This window comes from Xenopus laevis, chromosome 6S (genome assembly GCF_017654675.1).
Source record: "Xenopus laevis strain J_2021 chromosome 6S, Xenopus_laevis_v10.1, whole genome shotgun sequence".
In the NCBI taxonomy this organism is placed as follows: Eukaryota; Metazoa; Chordata; class Amphibia; order Anura; family Pipidae; genus Xenopus; species Xenopus laevis.
Genome location: NC_054382.1, coordinates 85,256,206 through 85,283,021, shown reverse-complemented (window position 1 = coordinate 85,283,021; position 26,816 = coordinate 85,256,206). Strand labels below are relative to the sequence as shown.

The window sequence follows — 26,816 nt, the reverse complement described above, 5'->3', positions numbered from 1 at the left end:
AAATACAGGGAACCCAAGCCATAGAATTTAACACTTGAATTGCACCTAATAAATCGCAGTCTAGCGCTGAATCTGTTGAATGAGAACATCAATGTCAATGCTGCATTGTGGGTAAAAAATAAATGGAGCTTTGCATCAGACTATTCCACTTTACGCAAGGCAACTGGTGCCCAGTATAAAAGGACAGTTTTCTGGCTGTGGTCAACATTTACAGAGCGGGCACAGCGGTACTACAGATATGGGATGACTGTGACGTAGTTGGCCAGCTTAAATATATTGCAATATATGGACAAACAATCCCTGTTTTGTTTAAAGGGTAAGGCATTTTTCAGTAGCAGTATGCACAAAATGTCGCTGTCTTAAATATATTGATAATGGGTTGAGTGCAGAGGACTCTTGTATTTGACTATGGGTACTAATAATGTAGCTGCTTCTCAGCAGGCTTTGCACTATTATAATGCTCATTTAAAACAAAGAAAGTACAGGCCAGACAAAATTAGATTCACCTATCTACAAAGGCAATTATAACGGAATGAAAGGACTAATACACTGTATATCTACAAATTCCAATGCTTTCTAAAGGGCTACTTGCCTTTACTGAAACAATTTATGTTTTAATACCTACAGAGATCCAATTTGTATCCATTTCTCCACGGCGCTGTGAAGCTTTATCGGGGTTAGCAGAAAGTTATCCAGACGCATTCATCAAATGAGTAAATTCTCCAGTGTGCTTGAAACAATTAGGATTTATTAGAACAAAGCATACAAAGTAAGGATTAGACCAATCATGTTAACAAATCATACAACAAAACAGATCTTGTGTACATTCCTTTTGTATCTAGCAAAGTTACAGAAGTAGCAGTTAAAATAACTGAATTACTTATGTTGTTAATAGCAGACCATTCAACACAAGCTTGTTTAATGTAATGGTAGGTTAAGAAGTACATGGATTACAAAATAAAATCTTAATTACATAAAAGCTTCCTTGTACATATTATAAAATACTTATAAAATGGTTTCAGTTCATAGGATATGAAATACTAATGTCACACATGGAGGTTTCTTTGCTGGAGCAAATTTTGGCATCTACATTTCTGAGTGTATATGAATTGATGGCAATGGTGTCTGCCTGTCACTGAGCACAATTTGCGGAGCAGTAGGGGGGCTGAATTGCCATTTTCTGCTCTGGAGAAGAAAACAGTAGCCTAGAGATGAAAAGAACTTGAGTGAATGTACTGATCAAAGGAATCACAGCAGTTTGTCAAAGGTCAGAAAGGATGGAACTGCTTTCTGGCAGGCTGTTGTTTCTCCTTCTCAATGTAACTGAATGTGTCACAGTGGGACCTGGATTTTACTATTGAGTGCTGTTCTTAGATCTACCAGGCAGCTGTTATCTTGTGTTAGGGAGCTGTTATCTCGTTACCATCCCATTGTTCTGTTGTTAGGCTGCTGGGGAAAAAAGGAGGGACTGATATCACTCCAACTTGCAGTACAGCAGTAAAGAGTGACTGAAGTTTATCAGAGCAAAGTCACATGACTGGGGGCAGCTGGGAAACTGACAATTTGTCTAGCCCCATGTCAGATTTCAAAATTAAATATAATAAAGTCTGTGGATTTTCAGTGCATAATTCTGTTAATTCACTATTAACTGATGCGCTTTGAGAAAAAAAAAAAAAAGGCTAGCGGCTGGACACTGGAAGTTGTAGGCTGTTGGGTTTCCATACTGGAAGTAGAATTATGATACAGGTAGTAGGAGAGCACATGCTCTCAATATGCAAGGCCTTGCTCAGCCAGTAGAAGCGTGTAGGTGTCAGTAGCAGTTTGTAAGTGCAACCCTTCATGTTTCCACAGTCTGCCCCAAAACACTTATAATACAACTTTGGCTCTCCAGTTAAGGCAAAGGAAAAACTTTAGTTTACTTTTCCAGTTTCTGTAGTGCCAGTAGCATGACTACCGATCAGCAGACCCTGCAACCGCTGGGGGACCAAGACAGCACCCACATATTCCCAGGCTTGCTTGTGGGCACAGGAGGGAGGGGGTTACATGGTAACACGATATGAAGATGAGGCCTTAAATATTTTTTTGAGGAAGGTGATATTATGCTACTGTGTAAATTCAATATATGTTGGCTATCCCAGGATTATAAGAAATGAATGCAGCACATTTATGTACCTACACAATCATCCAAAGCAACCATACAATTAAACTGACAGCAATTGTTTGATTGGATGCTATGGGTTAATGGGAAGTGTTCATAAACCGTGTAACTCATATACTTGTCACCGCTTCTACATGCAAAACCAATACAGCACTGCCAGCCCAGGCCTAGTAGGAATTAGAAAATGTATAAGAATAATGCATCTGGGATGGCATTCTAGCTGGGCAGTGGTAAAAATTATATTTTTATATTATATATATGTTCGATAGAGAAAAAAAAGAAAAAAGGACCGCAAACAACTCGCCGCTCTCCCCTCAAAACAGGTGCTCTGTCAGACAGTGTCCCCACTGTATATACATCAAAAATCCAAAAAGCAGACGGCACTTCTAAAAGGTGGGTTTTATTGGAGATCCTGCTGGAAATACCTTACGCGTTTCGGGAGTTATCCCTTAGTCATAGCACCTATGACTAAGGGATAACTCCCGAAACGCGTAAGGTATTTCCAGCAGGATCTCCAATAAAACCCACCTTTCAGAAGTGCCGTCTGCTTTTTGGATTTTTGATATATTATATATATATATATACTGTATATATATATATATGCTAAGTATAAAATATTTTAGCAGTCCAATCAGACCCCCAGATGTGCTAAGAACTAAGCTTGGCAGAAGCTTAAATATGCTTAATATTCCAGTATGCCCCGAGATCATTTTAAGGAAAAACACTGAGATTTCCTGAGTGAGCATCATTCCAGTTAATATATTATAGATGCCACAAAAAGCAGAGTTAGAGTAGAAAAATAAAGTTGCCAGTCATCCTGTGTCTTGTCTCCTGCTAACAAGAATCAAATAATAGCTAGATGTAGCCTTCAACATAATTATTTCCAACAGGAGTCTTAAAATATTGAATATAATTGCTTGTTACTATGCCGCGCTGCTTTTGGCAAAAATCTGTACTGTAAAGTATTGTTTTTCTAATGTATTTATCAATATTCTATTGAAACCCAACAATAGAATGAGTTGTATGCTGAAGAGCGACAGGCAATTCATTTCCCAGCCTAATGATAGCTTCAGATGGAAATTTGGCATGTTTGTGCCACTTGCCAGCTATTAAACAGTGAGACAGAGAGACGTCTCGTTCTGAACAGGCCTGAGATGAATGGGTCGCCATAATAACACTAACAATGTGATGCCCTTCATTGCACAAGGGACAAGTTCTAATTACATTGGCTAAGTCACTGCTAAAGGGGAGTCTGATTGCAGAATTTTTATGACCCGCTCTCTTGAGGAGTCCTTGTTAGTAGCAAGAAAGGGTAAAGGCAGCAAGGAAAGCAATAAATACAAAGAGAAAGTCCAGTTATCAATGGATTTTGTCTGTATAGTATTTATAACAACTCTCCATCTAATGCTTTTCAGAATTCATATGAACAAAGCAGAGCATGTGAAATCTCTAGAGTCCCCAGAAGTAAAATCAGACACACGGGGACCATAAAGTCAGTTACAAAATTCCTACTTGGAAATCCCTGGCTAATGCCAGTCTTGGGTATAAGAGGGTTAACTGGGAGTGAATTGCACAGGAACAGGTAAACTAGGAGTCTCCAGTCTATATCTTGTTAAAGGAGAATTCAAACCATAACATAAAAAACCCCTACCCTACATAGACCCCCCTCTCCCCCCCCAGCCTACCTGGTACCCGGGACAAATGCCCCTAACTTTTTACTTACCCCTCGGTGCAGATTCTGTCCTCGGGAATTCACGGCAGCCATCTTCTATTCTTCATTAAACTTCAGAAGCAGACCGTAGTTTTCGTCACATGTGCAGTTGGAGTAATATTCCGGTCCAAACAACTGCGCAGAAAGTCACTAAAATTTCCAAAAAAATTTTGGACTTTCTGAAATTTCCGTGACTTTCGGTGCATGCGCAGTTGTTCGGGGCTGGAACATTACTCCAACTGCACATGTGGCGAAAACGATGGCCTGCTTCCAAAGTTTAACGAAGAAAAGAAGATGGCTGCCGTGAACTCCCGAGGACAGAATCTGCACAGAGGGGTAAGTATAAGTTAGGGACATTTGCCCCGTGTACCATGTAGGCTGGGGGGGGGGTCTACGAAGGTAGGGAGGTAGGGGTTTTTTATGTTATGGGTTGAATTCTCCTTTAAGGATTATGGTGTTTAAGGTTCCATAAGATGGGAAACCAGAGGCTGCCTATGCCCTGACATATTATGTACAGGTACCCCGGTTCTTTGTTTTTAGCAGCTGCATCTATAAAATGCAGAGAAAATAATTTGGCTGTACCACATGTACACACTAAGGGGCAGATTTATTATTGGTCGAATTGAAATTTTGAATTTGAATTTTTTTCATGGTCAAAACTCTCAAATTTGAATTGTGAACAATCCAATTCAAATTTTAATTTCAAGATTTAGCAAGCCTTGTCCCTTTAAAAATTTGACTATTCTCCACCTAAAACCTACTGAGTTCATGTATAAGTCAATGGGAGATGTCCAGTGACCAATTTGAAGATGTTACTAGCCTTCCTGACATTTGAGGGTTTTTTCAGAGAAAAAACTCGATTCGAGTTTAGTCGAATTCGATTAGAGTTATGGAGTCGGTAATATTCCTTTGAGTTTTAGATATTTAAGGTTTTCATTAAATAGCCCCCAATCGAATTTAATAGAGTTAAAAAAAATTCACATGAATTTGAAATTCGGCCTTTGATAAATGTGCCCCTAAGAGTGAAGAAGGAAGAATCTCCTGGCCTAGTATGGTATTAAATGAAATGGTATTAAAATGGTATTAATAATGGTATTAAAATGAAATGGTGGCACGCCTAGTTATGGGAGTACATTGTGTGAGCCACCTTTATGGACACAGTCATCTACATGTATCACACCCTATTTAATAATGCATCACATAGCCCTGAGAGGAACAACAGCGCTTAGTCTACATAAATGAACCAAGGATATATGACACTTATCAACTCACCTAGATGAGAGCTAAGTCCCAATGGAGAGATAGCCCGAAGAGTTCTACATATTTGTTTACTTAGACGTCATAGGATTATACATACATTTTTTAGCTATAGCTATAGTAAAACATTACATATTGGCAGCTATTTATAGAGATGTAATATAGATTACAATCATCGCCCCCCCCCCCCCAACTTGCTTTGTTCAGTTACTTTCGGGGCTTCAGTAATTCTTTGTCAGTCTATCCAAATTATTGAATGATGTCCATAATTATGTAGATTATACCAGGCGATATGCCATAAACAGTATTTACAGTTTGCTCTCCTGTTCCTGGTTTTGCATTGTTCCTTTTGTGCAACTGGCTCGCTGGTTAAAATCATGGGTTCATTTCATGCATTAATGTAAATGCTCGTCAGAATGTATTCGAATGCAGCAAGAAAAAAGTATTTTCCCACTAGTTAACGGCCATGAACAGCATTACCTAGGAACAATAGAGGGTGTACATTTTGGAAATAAAAAGAGAACATTTTGGACCACGCCCATTTTTATGGTCACACCCCCAATCACCATGTTAATTGGACCATGCCCATTTTTGTGGCCACACCCCTAATTACCATGTTCATTTTACAAAATTTGGCAGGTTATAAAAGTTTGAACATATTTCTGTGTTACTACAGTTTTGATAATGAAGGTCAATTGCCCTTTAAGCTGTGAGTCTTACTTCTCCCAAGGTATTTGTTATCTTATATTGTTACAATTACTTATTTGCTTCTCTTGAAATTGTTAAGTATCTTATCTGAAGCTGTGGCTGTTCTGGGCTCTTAAGCCAATTAAGTTAGAAACATTTTGTTCAGTGCAGTACAAACAAGGGACTGCCAGTTGAGCTGTCAAAAGAGGGACTGTCCCTCTGAAAACGGGACAGATGGGAGGTATGCACTTGCAGTCCAAACTTGTAAATGCCTTCCATGGGTTTAAGTACCCAGGATGCAGGCTAAACACCCATTATTACACATTAAAGAATGCAATTTACTGACCACCAGTTTAGTGAATTTGAAGCAAGAACAAAAGAAATGTTCTATTCGTTGACATATTATTATGGCATTCATTTTCTGGTCCATTAATAACATGCCGTGGTTGCATTCTTTTTGGGTGCCTAGATTTAGCAGGCACATTATTTTTACTGATGAATTCAAATATGATGAAGAAACCTGCAGCTAACAACTCCTCTTGTGATGCTGGCTCATGAAAAGGAATTAGACCTTCAATAACCCCCTGGATGGATCCTGAGATAACAAAGTTCTAGCAGCACTGACAGTAAGGCTTATGTCACACACCAAAATTCTCACCAAAACACATGTAACAGAGACCGCAATCATAGGCATTGTGGAGAGAAGAATTAAAGTCATGGTTCCAGAGGTTTCACTTAGGACTACTACTACTCCTTACTGTGCCTAACAGAACACAATGGAATATAAAAAAAGCACAATGCCGTAAATCAGTTACTTTAATGGAAAAGCCCATACTACCCAATAAAACTGTTTCAGTGGGGCTGAGAAGGCTAGCAAGAATCAGAAATGTATGTATATGCAGTTATATATATATATATAATTCAATATATCCCAGCAAGTCTACACTAAGCATACATGGTTTGAAATGTTCTAGAATGCCCAAAGCAGATTTCAACAGCACGAGCATATACTTGTTCCAAAATCAAACAAAGCTATTCAATAGAAATAATTGCATACATATGGGCAATTTACATTTTGTAGGCATATATATTTATAATTGTTTTTTCTGTAAAACACAGAATAATCAAACACAACTCTGAAGATTACATACAATCATGTCTGACATAGAAAAATAAAGATAATATGCTTTAGCTTGATCATATACATAACAATAAGAAGCTAAAAAGGCAAATGCAAATCTGTGCATACTGGTTGCCAAGTAAGAAAATCTTCATTAAATCCAAATTTGATGCTTGGCACATAAACTCTGTGAAAGAGCAACGTGCAAAACACAAGATTTTCACCGATTTGTAGAACTAAAAACGTGCAGGGACATTGTTTCTGCGCTTTCATTTATTACTTGTATACATCTCAGAAAAAAGAAAACATTTTGTTGTCAGTTATTAGTTTTATGACTTTTTTTGCGGTAATAATTTAAACACGGAAAAAAATCATTGAAGCTTTGAAGCGTGTGTTGCAGGGTATAAGGCACTGCACAGCTCTGGACAGAAAAGTTCAAAACAGCATATAAAATCTATAATACAGGAATGCAAGAAGCCAATTGTCAGAGAAATCACATGAGGTTTAAAGTTGTCGCAGCTGGACAAGATTGTTGCTAAAGCCACATTGGTAACCAAGCTAAACTTTACCGATATTTAGTTAATAATCTGTACCTGAAACAAAAATCTGGGCCTCAGAAGCTAAATTGCATCAACTAACAATAACCCACTTACATGAACAGTATTTATGCGCAAATTAGTTACTGACAATTGCGGCTCGGACAGTTTCTTAGACAAACCTAATACATTATTTTCCTCTTGAATCCCATGTTAGTTTCCTTTCTATTCCTCAGAGCTCACCTTTCCTGATCCCTTCCTAGGAACAGATCTCTCCCCTCCAAAGAACCTGCCCAGTGAGTCAAGAAGACCCGAGTCCCTGTGCCTTCCATGGGCTCCATACCCATGCCTAGAGTGATCGTAGGTGCTTGCTGTTGCCATTTGCTTTGATCCGTGCCCACGAGAATGTTTCTGTGATGCCATCAAATCAGAGTCTTCTGAAGTTGTTGCACTTTCCTCTGGGATGGTTTGAAGCTCATCTGACTCAGAAGGCCGATCTTTGAAGGTGTTGTCCTCTCTTCCTGGTGCATCTCGGGAAAAGAGGCGGACCAGATGTGGGCGAGAGGCAGAGTCAGATGGGTTGGCATCCTTCCCGTCATTATTGGGGTCTTCAGTGCTTGTGGAGTCAGTCACCGCCGTGCCCTTAGAGGAGGTTCCATTGTTCTGGTTCACATCTGCTGCAAATAATAAGTGTGAGATGTGAATGCAAGGCTGTAAAATGCAAACAATGCTGCCTTCATTCTCTCTGCTCTGAGTTTAGACAATTTATGTAGATCAGACAGAACTTGCTCAATGTGTTTGAAAGATAAAATAATATTAAGCACAGATCTTTGGGGTGTATTTTGCAGTTTTATAGAATATAGTTGCTTTACATGGTCACCAATAAGTTACTTATGTTAGTTCATACGTAGATCTTGGATTAATAGCCCTGTTTAAATTTTACCTGATAATGTAAACTACAGTCCCTATGTATTAAGAGGAAATGTATTCTCCTATGACAAACTATAATTTGAAGGGGAAGTGGGTTGATGTGACATCAAAATTTGAAACATAATCCGATGAAGGACAAACGAGTGGAAGCACGGGGGTACTGAAGCAGAGGATTGCCATTCATAGCTTCCTTTTCTTTGAAATTGCTGGCAGAGGCTAATTGTGCTCAGCCAACTCACTGAATTATCCATGTCTCTAAGAAAATAGTGACAGGCAATAAAAGCTGAAATAATACAGAAAAAAAGTCATGAGATTGTAGCTGGCCTCAAAAGAAGAAACCAAAGAAAAATATTAATTAGAAAACATGGATTTTGGTTCAAAGGGTAGTCTCTGCCCTGAAAGCTAAACTTAGGATGCATATATAGAGACTGAGGGGGTTTCAATGTTCATACAGACATCACCACGACCTTCCATCCCAGTGGTAACTAAAGTTTATATGATCATTTAAGACCATTGAGTGTGTTTTGACTGTGCACTTGAAACCATTGGGACGATTGGCTATAGAGCAAACCCGCCTGTCTATAGACTTGTTTAATCTCTGACTTACTTCAGACCATTCCTAGGTAGTGGTAAACCATCCAGGGTACAGATCCATTTTACAGCAGTATGAACAGTGGAAAATAGTCTTAACCGGGGAGTCACCAGCAACTACATTAATACACAGTTCACAAGGATCTTTAGCCTGACTGATGTAAAGAAGATTGCTAGGTATTACACTAAAAAAGTGGTGTAATATAAAATTTGTATTTATAAAACATTATTCTTCTTACTCTCAGCAAACAGAATTTTAAAGGTGCGTATTTTGATTTTCTCCACATTTTGACACCATTACTTTACACCAACTCTAATCTAAATTCAACCGATTAAAGTCAATGTTGCTTTGATTTTAGCTGCTTTGGGTTATTAGACATGAGCAAATACAAAATAAAGCAAAATGGAGAATGTTGTGCTCTATCGTCTATCGATATGATTCTCCACTAGGGATATATGATTCTCACCCACAATGAGTAAGTCTCTCTTATCTAAAATCCTGATATCTACACCTGTGCCTGAACTTTTTGCTACACTTTTTCGAGTGTAGCGCCTTTAATAATATATATCTATGTAACTGGGTTTGTATGTATGTACATACATAGTGAATTCAAACCAAAGAAACAAAGCAAGTATTGTAGTTTACATTCAGCAAAACACTAGAGCACCCAGCATACTAATAATTGTACACAGTCTTCCCTTTGTTTGATAAAAATAGATGCATGAGTTAAGACAAAGGATATTAAAGGCACAAGAGCAGATCTTTTCCGTCCACAAACAATATAAATAAATGTGCATCACTCGGTTATGTGGTTGATGTGGTCTCTTACCAATAACCGCATAATATTTATAATTCCAGACTAGTAAATGGCAAAATAGGAGGCAAATTATTATAACCAAAAGAGAACTTTAGGGCCATCTTGCATATAAGTTGAACCTTTTATGGGTGCATACCCATGCTAGTATTTTCTTATTTTTTCTGTAAAGTTATGGGGAAATTCTAAGAATTTGGTCCTGATTCGGCTTTGCTTTATATTTGCCACGACCTTCTGCTTCTGGCTGGATGAACTCCCCGTCATTTTTAAGACCACATCCACTTGACTGCATGACTTAGACCACTGCGGGTTTCTTGTATCCGGCTTACTCAACAGAGGGGATGTGTTTAGGAGGGGATAAGGAGGATTGTATGAAAAGATTCTAGACAATGGTCGAGACAAAATGAAGCTGAATCAAGTCGGTAAGATTTTTATAGAAGTTAGATATGTACAAGTGCTAGTGGACGGGGCACCATTTATGACATATCTAATGAGAGATATTAAGAGACAATAAAATAATCAAGGAAAACCTCTGTGCACTATAATTTGTTGTAAAGATCTGATCAGCCCTATATATTTAGGGCGTCTAGTAAGAACAAGGAAAGGTGACAAAAGCATACAAAACAGAATTAATGCAAGATAGGCAATGATAGATTATGTGTATTTACCTAAACAGCTGAATCAGAAACTTTTCATTTTAAAATGACCTCAAGAGCCAGTTTTTTTCTGCCGTCCAACAATGAACAGAAAGATGGTTTAAATGTCAATGTGGTTGCTATAATTTATAGTTTGCTCTTTTGGAAATATAACAAATAGAAGTAAAAATGAGTTTTTGGCACTTCTCGTATCACAGCACTAGCTGTTTTTCACAAAAAGTCCCTGCAATCCCTTCAGGGCTGAATTAATGCATTATCCAGCTTTTCAATGCGTGACCCACACAGAGATCTCCTGGGATCCTGATATTTATGGCACAAATGAGGTTCTCGGCTATAGAAGTGCTTCCTTCTTTTACAGTGCAAGATTTTCTGTAAGTATAGGGCAGCTAACAAACACATTACCATAAAAACAGAAATTTCTATATAAAATGCCAAGGTATAACTAGGAAAATAAAGTTGGTGCAAATTAAATACTTTCCAAACTTTTAGGTCTGTGACATTATCACACCAATATGTGAAGAGAAACAAAAAAGCAAAAACAAAAAAATAGGTTTGTACACTTGCAAAAACGAAACATACCCAGTTATACATGTCTTAAGCACATTCAGTAATGAAGATGGTGGTTTAAGTAAATTCAGCTGTTTGAATGAATGAGGTGGTTGGAACCAATTTTCTAATGGGCAACTGCCCACATTGTCACCATGAAACACTGTGGGTCTAAAATTTGTCACAGCCCCCTTTCTATTGTTAGAAGACTCCTAGATAGGCTCTAAAGTTCATTTAAGCCACAGAGAATCAAGCAAAAAACAAAAAGCTCTATAATGTACAACTGGTGGGATCCGCTATGGCAGAAATTCTAAAGTTATGAAAGGAATGTGGCAATTATCCAAACAACCCGCAGATTTTCTTTTCCCTATTGTTCAGTAGATGGATTCTATCGTCCTACAAACATGAAGTCAAAATGTCCCTTTGTGCTTTCTAAACATACATTTCTGTCCTAGGCACAAGAATACACATACACAGCCCATACATAGAAATTGCTTCAGTCAGCTCAAAACTAATATTACTATTATTTTATAAAGATGCTTGATAAACTGTGCTGTTGTGCAAAATCGTATCAACTTTTTTTACTTGTTATAATGAAAAGCGTGTGCACAGGAATGTACTCTCTATACACTGCACCCATGGCACAAAAGGGAATAGCAAGGCCCAGAACAGGGTTCAGAGCCGGGACAGGCGCCCTAGGCAACCAGGTCGGTTGAGCGTGCATGCGCGAAATGGAGCATGCTTGTGCGCACATACACAAAAATGGAGCATGCGCAGGAGCGCTATAGAAGAAGAGAAAGCAGTGGCAGTTGGGGAGAGAGGGGACTGGACATGGGGTAGGTGACAGAGAAGGTACATGCCTGCCCCCCCAGTTTTGCGCCCTAGGCACGTGCCTACTCTGCCTACCCCTAGTTCCGGCACTGATAGGGTTTAACTTTATATTTAATTTTAAAATTAAATATAAAAACATGTTTGCTCTTTCGAATAATGGATTTCAGTACAGAATTAGTCTGTAACAACACTATTAAATGATTTTTTTTAAAAAAAAAACATGTTTGTAATGAAATCAGCTTACACTCATCTTCTTGCGCCATGGTGGTTGCTTAGGGCACACGCGCCCGCGTCTCGTTCCCTTTATGGACGCAGACATGCTGGTGTGATGACGACAGTGCGCAAAGGCGCGAAATTCAAAGGGTATTTAAAGGGACTTCATTCATTAATGCATTGCCCGTTATAGGAGTTTTTTCCTGGTGCTATTTGAGCTTTGTGCTATCCTGTTTTGAACCCGTTTGATTCCTGTTGTGACCCCTGCCTGGCTTTTGACTATTCTGACCTCTGGATCCTGACCCTTGCCTGTTTATCGACTACCTCTTCTGCTAAATCCTTCCTGATTGATCTCCCGGTTTGACCCTTGCCTGCCTGACTACGCTTATTCTCTGCCTGCCTTGACCCAGCCTGATTTGACTACGATTTTGCCTTACGCTTTGTACCACGACCTTCTGCCAAAAAAACTGCTTACAGTTGTGCCCCTTCGCTTGTTTAGAACCTTTCGCCTTGCACCTCTCGTTTTAAGACCTGGCGGCATCTGAGTAGCTGAGGGCTCCTCCCGAGCCAAAGGCAGCTGCTACAGGCAGAAGCATGAGCCCAAACCAGGGTGCTTGGCATTGGTTCTAGATTCAGGGTGCCAACCGTTACAATGTTTTTCAGAGACAGAATCACTTTAAAATCATGAGACTTTTCATTACACTACAAGGAAATTGATTTATTTTCATTTTATCCCTTCCTTTCCCTAATTTGCATATGCAAATATAGGGTTTGGATTCAGTTTTGGATCGGATCTGTGAACCAATTTTTCAGTTTTGGATCAGATCTGTGAACCGATTTTTCAGATTTTCTGCTCTGTCCCCTGGTCTCCCTGCTGCATTCCCCCAATTACTAATTATTTGCAGACAAAAATCCAGTGTGTAAATTTCAGTGACATCAGCTGCGGTGTGAAGTGCACATGCGCAGTGTGATTTTGTTGGCTTTGGGACAGGCTCTGAACATGCACATGACGTAACTTCCATTGACGCAGAGACTTTTCTGGTCCCTGGCACGACACTTTAAAAAGTTGACAGCTCTGTGCATCCCTAATAACAACCCCCTTATATAGCCTTACAGCAAAGTTTAAAGACAGATAGAGGGGATATATCCAAGATCTAAGCTCAGTTTTAGAGACTGCATTAATCCCTACCATAAGAATTGGCCAAAACAGTAAAAAAAAAAAAAACTATACAACAGGAGCTACAAACGCCTCAAGATCATCCAATATGGAGGCTAAACTAAACTGTAATTTTAGATCTGAGCTCTAATTTAAACTATTGCTGCAAAATTATATTACCTGTCCATAACCCAGGGGTGTCCAACAACAATTTATAGACTTAACTCAAAAAAAATTTAGTGTAGTGAAAATATACTACAAAACAACTTCTCCTACAAGCCTTTCGTCTGGGCAAAAATATCCCAGAGCAGCATTCAATAATGCCAACCAAATTCTCAAACACCACTGTATGGGGCACGGTGATCACAATTACTGGTGTAATGGTGCAAAAGTTGCCATACCATATGCACAGGGGGTTTATTTATCATGCTGTGTAAAAAGTAGAATAAAATATTACCGGTGATGCTGCTCATAGCAACCAATCAGATCTTGGCTTTTGTGTTCGAACAGTTGAAATTGAATTGTTGATTGGCTGCTATGGGCAACATCACCAGTAATGTTTTACTCCACTTTTTACACAACATGATAAACAGACCCCACAGTGTACAGAGATATATATATATATATATATATATATATATATATATATATATATATATATATATATGTTTCTTATTGTACAGGTATAGGATCCGTTATCCAGACACCTGTTATCCAGAAAGCTCCAAATCACGGAAAGGCCATCTCCCAAAGACACAGTTTCAGATAAGGACAGGACAGATAAGATGAACAAATTTCTTCAATTACTTTTATCAGATAATCTAACATTACCCATAATTCCAAGGAAATTAGATAATTTGAAAATGAACAAAAAAGTGTCTCTTCTTTAGTTGTTTTAAACAGTTCAGTGTACAAATAAAAACTGGGTGAACAGATTGTATGTGCAACATAAAAATTGTTTCTGATACAGTTAATTAACCAAAAATGTAATGTATAAAGGCTGGAGTGACTGGATGTCTAACATAATATCAGGAGAGCTCTGCAGCGCTCCCGCTCCTGTCCGCAGAAAATCCAAGATGGTGGCGCCCATGGTCGCCACGTGGGTCCGGGTGATGGCGCGTGACAACATGACGCCTAGTTTTGGTGCCACGATTGAATATAGAACCGTTATGCCCCTGACACATAACAGAACAATACTGCTTTTCAGCTTTCTAACTCTGAGTTAGCCGGTGACTTGAAGGGGGCCACATGGGACATAACTGTTCAGTTAGTTTGCAGTTGATCCTCAGCATTCAGCTCAGATTCAAAAGCTATGAAGTTATGACCCATGTGGCCCCCTTCAAGTCAGAATTGGGGGGGGGCAGTGCAGACAGGGCCCAGGAGTTAAGAAAGTGTCGCACGGGACATGAACTTACCAAAGTGATAAAATAATAAATGATAACTATGTGTATAAATGTATTGTTCTATTACTATAGTGCTTCTTATGCTCAAAGCACTGTACTGTACATCAGAAAAAGTAGTACATTAATAGAGCAAAGAGGTCATTACAATAAGTCAATAGAAAGTACAGTTACATTAAAGATTAAGGGGGTTATTTATGAAAAACTGATTTTTTCGGATCTGACTTTTTTCTTAAACAATTTCTTTGTGATTTATTAAGCCCCTATGGTGTTAAAGGTCTGAATAAAAAAGTACTCCATATGAGACCAGCCGAGTTCATGTAGAAGTCAATGGCAGATGTCCAGATTATATCCTGATTTATATACAGTATATATTTTTTCCCCAGTAAATATCACATTCTTTCATTCATTTTAACAAATGTAATATAAATGTAATGGCTTGAATACTGAAAAATCACTTCCCATTGGCTTATAAAGAAACTTGGGTATCAGCTGGCAAATTGTTATTGCATTTTTTTGCTTATACATTTTTTCAAAAAGTGGCAGTCAGTATCACTTTAAGATGGCATGGCCTTATAGTGGAAACAAAACTCCAAGTTTTTAATGAAGCTGAAAACAGTATATATACATGCACCATCATTTAAATTAATGTATTTTACTTTTTACTCAGACTAGTATACATTCAACAGTATTGAATTAGTTTTGGTTCCACTTTTCCAAAACTAGTTGCCACAGGCAACTATTCAGTAAAGGAACACAATAAATATTAGATTATGGTCTATTGAAAAAAACAAACATTCCATCAGACAAACATTGAATATGGATTCCTTATAAAATTGTATTTTTATACAGAAGGGTGGATATTTTGGCAGTGCGGTTGGCAAATCAGATCATTTCTACAGCACAGCTAGTACACACTGCTGAATGAAGAATTCTTTGCATTCCATAGAACCTAGGAAATACTTTGCATATCTGCTTAGGAATGTCATCTGCATTTAGAGGCAGAACATTCTTGCAACCTAAATGCTTATGGACAAAACTGTATATATAGGCAAGTGAACACTGAGCATTTTATGCACATCTTCCATCAGGCAGAAAACAGCAGCAGTCAAAACATTAGGGTTCAAGGCCATCAACATGATGTGAAGTGAATAGGGAACAGTGCAGTACATTTGGTGCAGTGGGAATGATGCATTTGGAGAAGTGATGGTAAGACTGTGCAATGCGGCTAACAGTTAAAAATCCCCGGGAAGCATTCACATTATGCATTTAACAACTGCATTAAAACACATTTGGGTCTTTTTGCCACTAAAAGTCAAAAAAAGAGGAACAAGAGCACCACTTGAAAAACACTATTGCTTAATGAAAGTCCTGCACTGCCAGTTATTTGTGATTTTTAAAAGATCAGATCCTGATCGTGAGACCACGATCTTCTCAGAACGATCGTACAAATTTACCATCAACTAAAAAGACCAATTTGCCAGGAAAACAAAGGGGAGCTGCCTGCTTGGCCCTGCAAACATAGATAGATTGCACTGGGACCGACAAAGATTTTTTGACCTGGCCAATCAATTTCCTGACAGAAGGTCGGCCAAAAAATCGTAAGATGTACGATCGTTAGAATCCCACTAACCACACGATAATTTCGAAGGATTGGTCGGGCTTCCCTAAAATCGGTCGTTCGGCAAGAAGAATCGTCGCGTCTATGGGGAGCTTTACCCCTAAGCTGAAAGAAAAAGTGTACAAATCTAAAACTTGCTCCCAGATGCACTGTGCCGGCCTGGGTGCAGATGCATGGAAAGGAATACTGTGTGAAAATGCATACTCATGCGTTTGGCACTTAAATCTGCTCCGTCCTTGTGTCTGCACCCAGACCAGCACTGTGCCTGTGTGTGCAGACAAAGGAGATAGCCAACAGATTGGCAGATTCTCAGCCTGTGTATAAACGCAACCCTGTGTGGCATTAGCCTAAAGGTACTTGTGCCTAAACATGCTCCCCACACTTTACCGCATTTCAACAAAATATTGGTCCTGTCCAGTCTGATCTGATGAACTGCACACAAGAATGACTACTGACGCAGGGGAACCCAGGGTTTCTCATGTACCATGAGTCAATAGGAGCAGCAGAACTGTTCCTAAAAAATTTAAGTTTTGAGCAGAATTTTGTCTAATTAACCAAACATGCAAGCACAATTGTGTGTAGTTTAATGCGCTGGATGTTGTACAGGTATGGGATCTGTTATCCATTTCCCATAGACTCCATCTCTGTATTAATAAAACAGAACCTTGGGCATGAACCAAACTAAGATAAAAGTATGTGACTGGGCAGCAAATCCGGCCCTGATTGGTGTTTTTTACATTTTGAGTTCATTCGAAGTAGTATAAAAACTGTAAAAGTCCACATTTTGATAAACAATGTCCTAAGACACACAAGTTAGCCTAGTCCACAGTAAAAGCCCTAAAGACTTCCTGAAATATTTAATCCCACAATGCACTTTGGGTGAGGCAAAATATACATGGATCTGCTATCTGGTAACCAATTATCCAGAATGCTCCAAATTAAGGAAAGGCCACCGCCCATAGACTCCATTTTAATCGGTTAATCCAAATTTTTCAAAAAATGTCCTTTTTGTCTGTAATAATAAAACAGTTCACTGTACTTGATCCAAACTAAGATATAATGAGCCCTTATTGGAGGCAAAACCAGCCTATTGGGGTTGTTTAATGTTTACATGATTTTTTAGTAGACTTAAGGTATAAAGATCCAAATTATGAAAAGATCCATTATCAGGAAATCCCCAGGTCTCAAGCATTCTGGATAACAGGTTCCATACCTGTATCGTTATAGCTGGAAAATTATTAAAACAAAATGCAATTTGTATTATCTGTTAGACAATTTTTGGCTCGAAAGGACTGTACAGAGTTCCAAATGCAGCATTATTTTGCAGTAACACAAATTGAATACGGTTGGCCAACATACCTTTCTTTGCAAAAGCCTTTAGAATCTTGGTAAATCCAAGAAGCCAATGAACACTTTCAAGGAGAATATATGATATAGTGAATAGATTAATGGGTTGCTTACCCGACCCAGTTATTTGACTGCTGAAGTATAAGATGTAGGAATCACAATAAACTGTGAACAATTTTTGACTAAGTCATGTAAAGCATTTGTGACAAAAATAATGTACTTCAGACAGAAATCAGTCTACACCAAGTTCACTTGCCTATGATCAGACAACTCAGCATATTTATATGGACATGCTCTCGCTATAGGCTGGACATGAACTTAAATACACTGGCAGAGCTAACTGCCTCCTCTTATTCTACACAAGTACATGTATTTTAATAAGTTTTAATTGTCTTTATGGCTAAGAAAATAGATCTGAATCAAAGTAGAAAACCATTACAGGTACTAATAAAAAAAAAAACCATCAGAGTTTTACATTGCACTTGGACTGCTAACTATGGAGGAGTGCTGTTCTTAGCCCTTTATGAACCGAGAATGTTCTAAAGATCTTATTCTGTAGTGTTTTGTTTTATTATGCACAAAACAACTGCAGGGGCTCACACTCTAGTGCTAAATACTTACCCTTAAATAAACTTTAAGTATGTATAGTTGGATCTACAGTATTCTAAGGAGCCATTTTTATAGTTTCCCTATTAGCCCTCATATTCTGCTTCTTTTTGTCCTGCAACTGAAAATGGTGGTAGCTATTTTTCATTGCTTATATTTGTATTCAGGTCCTCTGATATTTGTCCTGCATTTTGACTTTTGAACTGCTGCCTGTAAGCCCTAACAACCAGATAGCTATTACATTCAAAGCCAGTTGCACAACAAGACTGTCTTCTAGTTGAAGCCAGGAAAACTGTGGGTAGCTGCATGCTTGGCCCTGCAAACAATTGGACAATGGATACAATTTCACAGTGAACAATGAAAATTTTCTAACCTGACAGATCAATTTTCTGACCGAGGTTGGACAAAAATTCACTAGATGCACGATCGTTTGGTGGGCACTACTAACCTCATGATAATTTGACGAATTTCACTGAAATCGGTCATTAGGGAGAGAAAAATCTATGGCCACCTTAAGACTTTTCATTCATGTTGCTCTCTCACATTTGGAAAGCCATCCCTAAAATCTTCCAAGAATCTTCTCTCAGTCTCTTCAAAAATAGACACTATAGTTGGCATAACTGGAAATTTCCTGTGTGCACTAAACAGCATATATACACCTCTATGGCCATATAACACATTTTCACAACTTTTCAAAAAAATCTGCCAATAGATTTCATCTGAGTAGAATGATCACTCTGGCTTTGCATACAAAACAGAGGAAGCAGCTGGCACAAAAAGGACAACAGAGAAAAAGATGTGCGGGTTGCTTGCAAGTGCATGGCTACCTGCTGGACCAAGAATATGTACCGTATAAAGATACTGACAACAGGGTACTGACTGAACAAAACTGTATGAATATGAAGTGTAGAAACAGACATTATGAAGGAATTCAAAATTTATTTAAGTTGGAGACATGTACAGGCACAACAGCAAATCCCATAACCAAAGAGAATGACAAAAATGCACAAAGTGCAACTGAAAAGAGGATGGACATGTGTGTGCTAGGAATGCAGTTCTATTAGATATAAAAGTCAACAGGCTTCGGTACAGGTATGGGACCTGTTATCCAGAATGCTTGTGACCTTGGGTTATATAAAATGACTTGTGTATAAAGGAAGAACAGAGTCAAATCAAAATTTGATACTTGATTTCAGATATTCAGTACAGAGAAGAAATAGCTATGGTTCATCCTATTATTTGCTCTGTTCCTATGTGGGTGTATTGCTACAATTATTTTATAAGCCACGCTATGCTGTACTGTAAATTATTATACATAGCATCTAGAAATTATCATTTAGTTGACAAGAGTACAAATGGAAACAAATTATCATAATCCAGTATTAATTACAAAAGTTGATGCAGTTTAAATCTAAACAAAAAGCATAATGATAGAAAAAAAAAAAACACCTTTGGCTTAGTACATATAGTATGCAACTGCTAAAGCTAAAGTGCACAATTCCCTGGTATACTCTATGGTCAGTGATGTGGAGGGGCCACATAGGAAGCCCATTCAACACCAATTGCCTCACTGCCGCACAGGATTTATTTGGTCTCCAGCAGTAGAACATAGGGATGAACAACTTTACTGTGATACATTGTCTTACTGTTCTACAATTAACGGGTGGTGAAACTTTTTAAGGTTGCTCAGCAATTACAATTTCTTTAGACTTATCACTACTTGATACTGATATGTAATACCCTGGCATCATGTGTCCTTAGATCTATGCCCTGTGCAGTAAAATGCCTTTACTGCATTTACTGTAAGTGTGAAATAAAATACAGTGCGTTTTTGTAGTTGCGGCTCTAACTGATTAGAGCACATCTGAGTAAAACATGTTGAGGTAAAATCAGCAGTACCATTTCATAAATGTTCTAGGTAGATGTAAAGAAATTTCCGAGGTCTGTGGTTTGTTATATTGAACAAACTCACATTTTATTTCTCTAGACATTTACCACCCATGTTCCTCCAGACCTTTGGAGAAAATACTCCTAAATACTCTATTAAATGGCAAGTAAAAGGTAGAAGTAAAGGCCTACCTAAGAATCACCCTATACGGCTTTATATAGAAGTAAAGAATTTAATAGGAAAGAAGAGAAAGGCATTTAAAAACTACAAGTCTGTTGGGACAGAAGCTGCATTTAATCAATATAGACACTATAATAAATGTTGTAAAACAGCAACCCGGAAGGCAAAGAAAGGAAATGAAGAGTGCATTGCAGCTGAGGCTAAGACTAACCCCAAAAAGTTCTTAAGGTATATTAATAGTAAAAAGATGCGGGTTGAGAGTGTTGCTCCCTTAAATAATGGTACCAGTATGGTTGTAAGAGATACAGAAAAGGCAAATGTGCTAAATCAGTTCTTTTCTTCAGTGTATACAATAGAGGAGTCTGAGTTCCCAGGCTCACTTCATAGGTGCACTGATGGCTCAGCTCAATCTAGTCTGTGGCTGACTCAGGATATGATTCTTAAAGCCTTAATAAAAATTTATGTAAACAAGGCTCCAGGGCCTGATGGCATACACCCCCGGGTTCTAAGAGAGCTTAGTTCAGTTTTAGACCAGCCCCTATTTCTGATTTTCTCAGATTCGCTTTCATCTGGTATGGTACCTTTGGAATGGAGAAAAGCTGATGTCATTCCAATATTTAAAAAGGGATTACGATCTCAGCCTGGCAATTATAGGCCAGTAAATTTGACATCTGTGGTGGGCAAATTATTTGAAGGCTTGCTAAGGGATCACATTCAAAATTTTGTCCTAGTGAATGGCAATATGAGCAGCAATCAGCATAGCTTTATGAAGGATAGGTCATGTCAGACAAATGTGATTGCTTTTTATGATAAGGTAAGTAAGATGCTGGACGGTGTGTGTGTGTGGGGGGGGGGTCAGTAGATGTGATCTATTTGGATTTTGCCAAATGTAAAGTCATGCACCTGGGATGTAAAACTAACCAAGCCACTTATACCCTTGGGACTGCACTAGGCAAATCCATTATGGAAAAGGACATTGGAGTCCTTGTAGATAATAAACTTGGCTGTAGCAAGCAATGCCAGTCAGCAGCATCAAGGGCAAATAATGTCTTGAGCTGTATTAAAAGGGGCATAGATTCAAAAGAGGAGGGGGGGGGGTCATTCTTCCACTTTATAGAGCACTGGTAAGGCCCCATCTAGAATATGCAGTACAGTTTTGGTCTCCAGTGCTCAAACAGGACATTACTGAATTAAAGAGGGTACAGAGAAGGGCAACTAAGCTGGTAAAAGGTATGGAAAATCTTAGCTATGAGGAAAGACTGGCCAAATTGGGGATGTTCACACTGGAGAAGGTGCTTAAGGGGTGATATGATAACTATGTATAAATATATATGGGGATCATATAATAATCTCTCTAATGCTTTATTTACCCGTAGGTCTTTCCAGCTGACATGAGGTCACCCATTCTGATTAGAAGAAAAGAGGTTCTGCCTAAATATTCAGAAGGGGTTTTTTACAGTGAGAGCTGTGAAGATGTGGGATTCTCTCCCTGAATCAGTTGTATAGGCTGATACATTAGCTTTAAAAAGGGGTTGCATGGCTTTTTAGCAAATGAGGGAATACAGGGTTATGGAAGATAGCTCATAGTACAAGTTGATGCTGGGACTAGTCCTTGCCTTCCTCTGGCTCAACTAGCAGTTAAAGGGTTGAACTTGATGGACGTGTGTCTTTTTTCAACCTAACTTACTATGTTACCTATGGTGATGCAATCTGTCCTTGCCATTCCCTTTTGTTATAAGCTCTTTGTCAGTTCAATCCCTGCAGTGTATGCAAAACCACTATTACAAGTCCCATGATGCATCACGATTTCAGCAAGACCAAGACTCTTGGTCATGCGCAGATCGGCAAAGTAATAGGTGGCACACACGCATTTCAAATCTATGGAATCACGCCTTCTAGTTATAGAGAACAAGTCTTCATTCAGAACAGCTTACTGCAGTACCATGGTGGCATAGACAGCTAAAGAACAAAAACAAACACAACAGTTCTGCCAGAACACGGTGTGTATTTTACTGCAGCTCTGGTCTCCTCCTGCGATCTTGCAGAGACAGAAGCATTTAAAAAAAAAAATTATTTCAGCAATCAGGTACACGCAGGGGCATTAAAAGTATTTCCTTGTCCTTTAAGGCAGCCAAATTCTGCCAATCAAGTTCACTTAATAGCTGATAGGATGTAGAGCATATGAAGGACCAATGACAGAGTGGGCTCTATTATATTGTTCCTATCACTCATCCGAAGAGCCCAAATAATCGGATAGCATGAAGCAAAGAAGAACTGTGTCTCCTCTTCAATTCTTTCTGGCTGATGAACCATACTCTGGCCAATATGGTGCATATCAGCACCTTCCCAATATCCAAGTTCATGCATATGGCACAATACATTTTTTTAAGTGTGTGTGTGTGTGTGTGTGTCCACTTTAATACTGTAGAGGCCTAGATAGTCTATTTAATTTCCAGAAGAATGTTGCAAACTACAATACATAAAACAAAGTGACAAGAACATGTGCATTATCTTATTCACAAACGCAAAAACTTTACACTAGTAGTCTGTAAAAAAAAAAATTACAATAAATCTCTGCTTATTCAAAGTATTTTCTCTTACAACACTGCAGAATTGACAGTATCTTTGAATGTAAATGCTAAATGGACTATAATGAGCAGTTAGAAATCTAAGCCTCAGGGTATTGGGTAGCACAGAAAACAATGGCTTAGTATTTATCAAGTGAAAATAACTAATATTTAGCATCTTGAAAATGTTTCACAAGAACATTCAGAGCTACTGTGTGCTTCAAAAAGACAATGACTCCAGATAATGTCAGGAATAAGGTCACAACATGTGTGATTAAAGAAGAGAAAAAGAGAATGCTTAAATAATAATGTTCATTATGCAAAAGATTTGTGGCCAGATTTGTTTAATTTTGACCCACAGTCTGAGAAATGTAAAACTAGAAAAGCAAGAGAACAGTATCAATCAGTAACGGGTGCAGGGATTAAGTTCAATAACTGCTCCTGCAACATCATGATTAATAACTGAAAGTGCCATATATAAAAAAAAATCTTTATTTTTTTTTATATGAAATTGTCCTGTCATTTGGGCTATATTTGCTCTGATATTACAAGACAGGAGAAACCTCCAGTAATAGTTTTGACCATTAGAACAGTATTAGAGGGTAGTTAAATGCAGCTGGTAAGATTGTGTTAGTGGAGAGAAGAAGGGTCATTTTACATCCACAAGTGCCATGTTTTCGCCACAATGCAGAGGTTTTGCCCAGAATTCTGCTGTCGCTGCAGGGAACAAAGGGGTGTCAAATCTTATGCAATCAATCTATGCCTGTGGCAGTTCCACATAGTTTGCTAAAATTAATGCAATTGCACAAGTGCTTCCTCACAAATCGAGTGCAGTTGTGGCAAATATATCCGGTGTTTAGTCAAATGATGTCCGTGCCTTATCCTTTTGGTGCAACTGCTCAGTAGTGATTGACACAGAGCGGTGTAACAACACTGGAGCTATCGCCTGGCCAGAACTGGTGGTAGCTCCAGCGTACCCCTTTGATTTGGAACAGAAGGCAGGAAGGACTAAGCAGCACCAAGTGCAACAATACTGGAGTGCGACAATCACATTTTGACCTTTAACCCTTTGCCTGCCAAGCATGTACGTTGTATGTGCTGCAACACAATCAGGGAGGGGCCGACCTCCAAGCAGCAACATTCTAGCATATTTTGAAAGCTTAGGTTGTCCTGAGTGAAAGAGCGCAAAATGTAAAAAACATTGCCCATTGCACTTGTGGACGTAAATAAAGTGTGTTGGAGCACACAGCCATTTCAATTAGAAAAACAATCATTACATCTCTAATTTAAGGCTGGAGAAGAAATACTCGTTTAATTCTAGCTGTAAAACTGGTCCATACACGTGTACTGTTGAAATAAACTGCTATGCTGGGGGGAAAGCAAAATGATATCATCAGAGTACACAAGTACATTTCAGCCAAACAATGGTTTATTTAAGGCACTTTTTATGAATACTCGCAATGTTTCAATCCTACACTCAGAACAATTGTGACAAACTGTATATAAAAGCAGCAGTGATAGCTAGCTTGCACACAATATCTGCTTTTCAGAGAGTCTTCTGGGCAGCAGTGGTTTTACTGCCAGTCACTCTCTGCTTCCACTAATATAAAAAAATAGATAAAATATATTTTAAAATTAGTATTTATTATTGCAAAAACATGTAACTGCCTCCACTCAACAATCCAATAAATGAATAAAATAAGATCTTAACAAAATGTTACAAATTATTATTTCAGAAAGCACTACTGTGCAAAGCAAAATCTATGGCAACCTCTGTAATGGTAAAGATCGTTGCCTCCAAGCTAGCCCCCAGGGCTGTATGACATATTTGTAAGCCAAATCTTTCTTGTGCCGGTGCCTCAGTACATATTTGGCAAATCCTTGGACATTTCAAGAATGGGGACAGATAAAAATACACTGGAGATTTGCTGGACAAGTTTTGAAACATTCATATAAATAACACAAAACTATTTACAAGTACACTAGAATGTTGCTTAGAATTATATGATCTATCTCTATGCCAAAAAATGCAGCCGAAAACTTTTAACCCTTTTCTCCTGTGCACCTCTGGTTCTGATTCTTGAAATAATGGAGCAGAAGCCAGCTTATTAATGGGATTGTTCACCTTCAAACACTTTTTTTCATTTCAGTTGGTTTCAGATTGTTCACCAGAAATAAAGACTTTTTCCACCTTTTAAAGCAGCTCTGGGAGGGGGGAGGTCACCGACTCTTTAACTGCTCTAAATTGATACATTTAGTTGATACATTTGTTATCTTTGACTCTGCTCAGCAGAATCCCAGAGTTTCATTAAAGGCAACTGTTAGAATTGATACAATAGTTGATAATATTCCACATTTGCTGCTGAAAAAAGTATCAACTAAATGTAGCAAATTGTAACACTTATGAATGCTTCTGGATCACTGAGCTGCCAGACAAACAATAGAGACAGGAACATTAAACTTTAAAATTACATTTTGGGAACACAGTAAAAAATAAAAAATGGAAAGTATTTGAAAAAAGTCTGTTTGTGGTGAACAATCTGAAAACAACTGAACTGTATTCACCTTTGGAAGGTGAATACCCCCTTTAACATACCTGTAAGACAACAAACATCTGCCCATTTACTTAGTTTGAGTGAAGGAATAGAGGAAAAAAAGTTTGAATGGTCGAATATGGCTACTTCTACCATCGAATGGGCTACTTCGACCTTTGACTACGACCTTCGAATCGAACTAAAAATCATTAGACTATTCGACCATTCGATAGTCGAAGTACTGTCTCTTTAAAAAAAAAAAAAACTTCGACCCCCTAGTTTGCCACCTAAGACCTACCAAGGCCAATGTTAGCCTATGGGGAAGGTCCCCATAGGCTTCCTAACAATTTCCTGATCGAAGGTATATCCTTAGATCGATGGATTAAAATCCTTCAATAGTTCGATCGTAGGAATACCGGTAAATCCTTTGACTTCGATATTCGAAGTCGAAGGATTTTACTTCCACGGTCAAATATCGAGGTTTAATTAACCCTCGATATTCAACCCTAGGTAAATGTGCCCCTTAAAATGTCTAGAATTATCTTTTAACAACTATGCAAACCTTTTTTATGATACAAATACGTATGTTAAGATGATTATACTGCAATATGAAAGGGCTGTCTATTTTGGGTTCTGGGGGCTTAAATGCACCTCTGCTAGGCACCATGTCTTGGCACTTTAAAGACCTTGGCTTTTAGCATTATTTTAACAGGATCAACCCTCTCCGTAGAGGAAGCTGCATGGCATAGGTCTGTGTAAGGAATTATGCAGTTCTGTTAATGCCAAGAATGGTATGGTATAAGTCTTAAGGCCCCCATAGACGCAAAGATTTTTCTTTGATGAATGACCGATTTCAGTGCAATCCAACCAATCCGTCAAATTATTATGGGAATCGAACGATCGTGCATCTATCGATTTTTCGTCTGACATTGGTCAGAAAATTGATCGGCCAGGTTACAAAATTTTCATCGGTCACAGTGAAATCTATCTATTGTCCAATTGTTTGCTGGGCCAAGCAGGCAGCTACCCTCAGTTTTTCTAGCTTCAACTAGACAACATTGCTTGAAATGGTCTTTTTAGTTGATGGACAAGTTGTACATTTAAACGATCGTTTCAAGATAAGCTTGGTCTTACTATAACAAAAATATCTTTTAAAAATCCTACCATCTATGGCCAGTTTTATGCCTTTATTGAACATAAAGTTTCTACATGCACTTTCAGTGAGCACTAGCATTGGGCTAAAGCACAACGAGATGTAGGTGGGCAGGCAACCAAGAGAAAGCACTGGCCGGGTCCTGTTCCATGGAATAATGGACTGCATTGTTATGGCCCTGCTCATAGGATTGCAAGACTAGCAGTCTTGTCGCTACCAGGATGCTTCTGAACAAGAACTAGTGTAATGCAGAAAATACTAGTCCCTTTCACTTTCTGGATCTGATAAAACAAGCATGCATTTAATGTAAAAG

General features: G+C 38.5%; 1 protein-coding gene across 4 annotated transcripts in view; it reads right to left on the bottom strand.

Annotated features, from left to right (window-relative positions):
- mbp.S (myelin basic protein S homeolog) overlaps nucleotides 1–26,816 on the bottom strand; it is a 92,983-nt gene that overhangs the window by 20,825 nt on the left and 45,342 nt on the right. For 2 of the 4 annotated variants that reach the window (XM_018268637.2, XM_018268638.2), the window contains exon 4: nucleotides 7,713–8,146. In XM_018268637.2, the coding sequence (XP_018124126.1) occupies nucleotides 7,713–8,146 (434 nt within the window). Of the gene's footprint in view, nucleotides 1–7,712; nucleotides 8,147–26,816 lie in introns of those variants that run through there. The other 2 variants (XM_018268639.2, NM_001090291.1) reach the window with 2 other exon arrangements.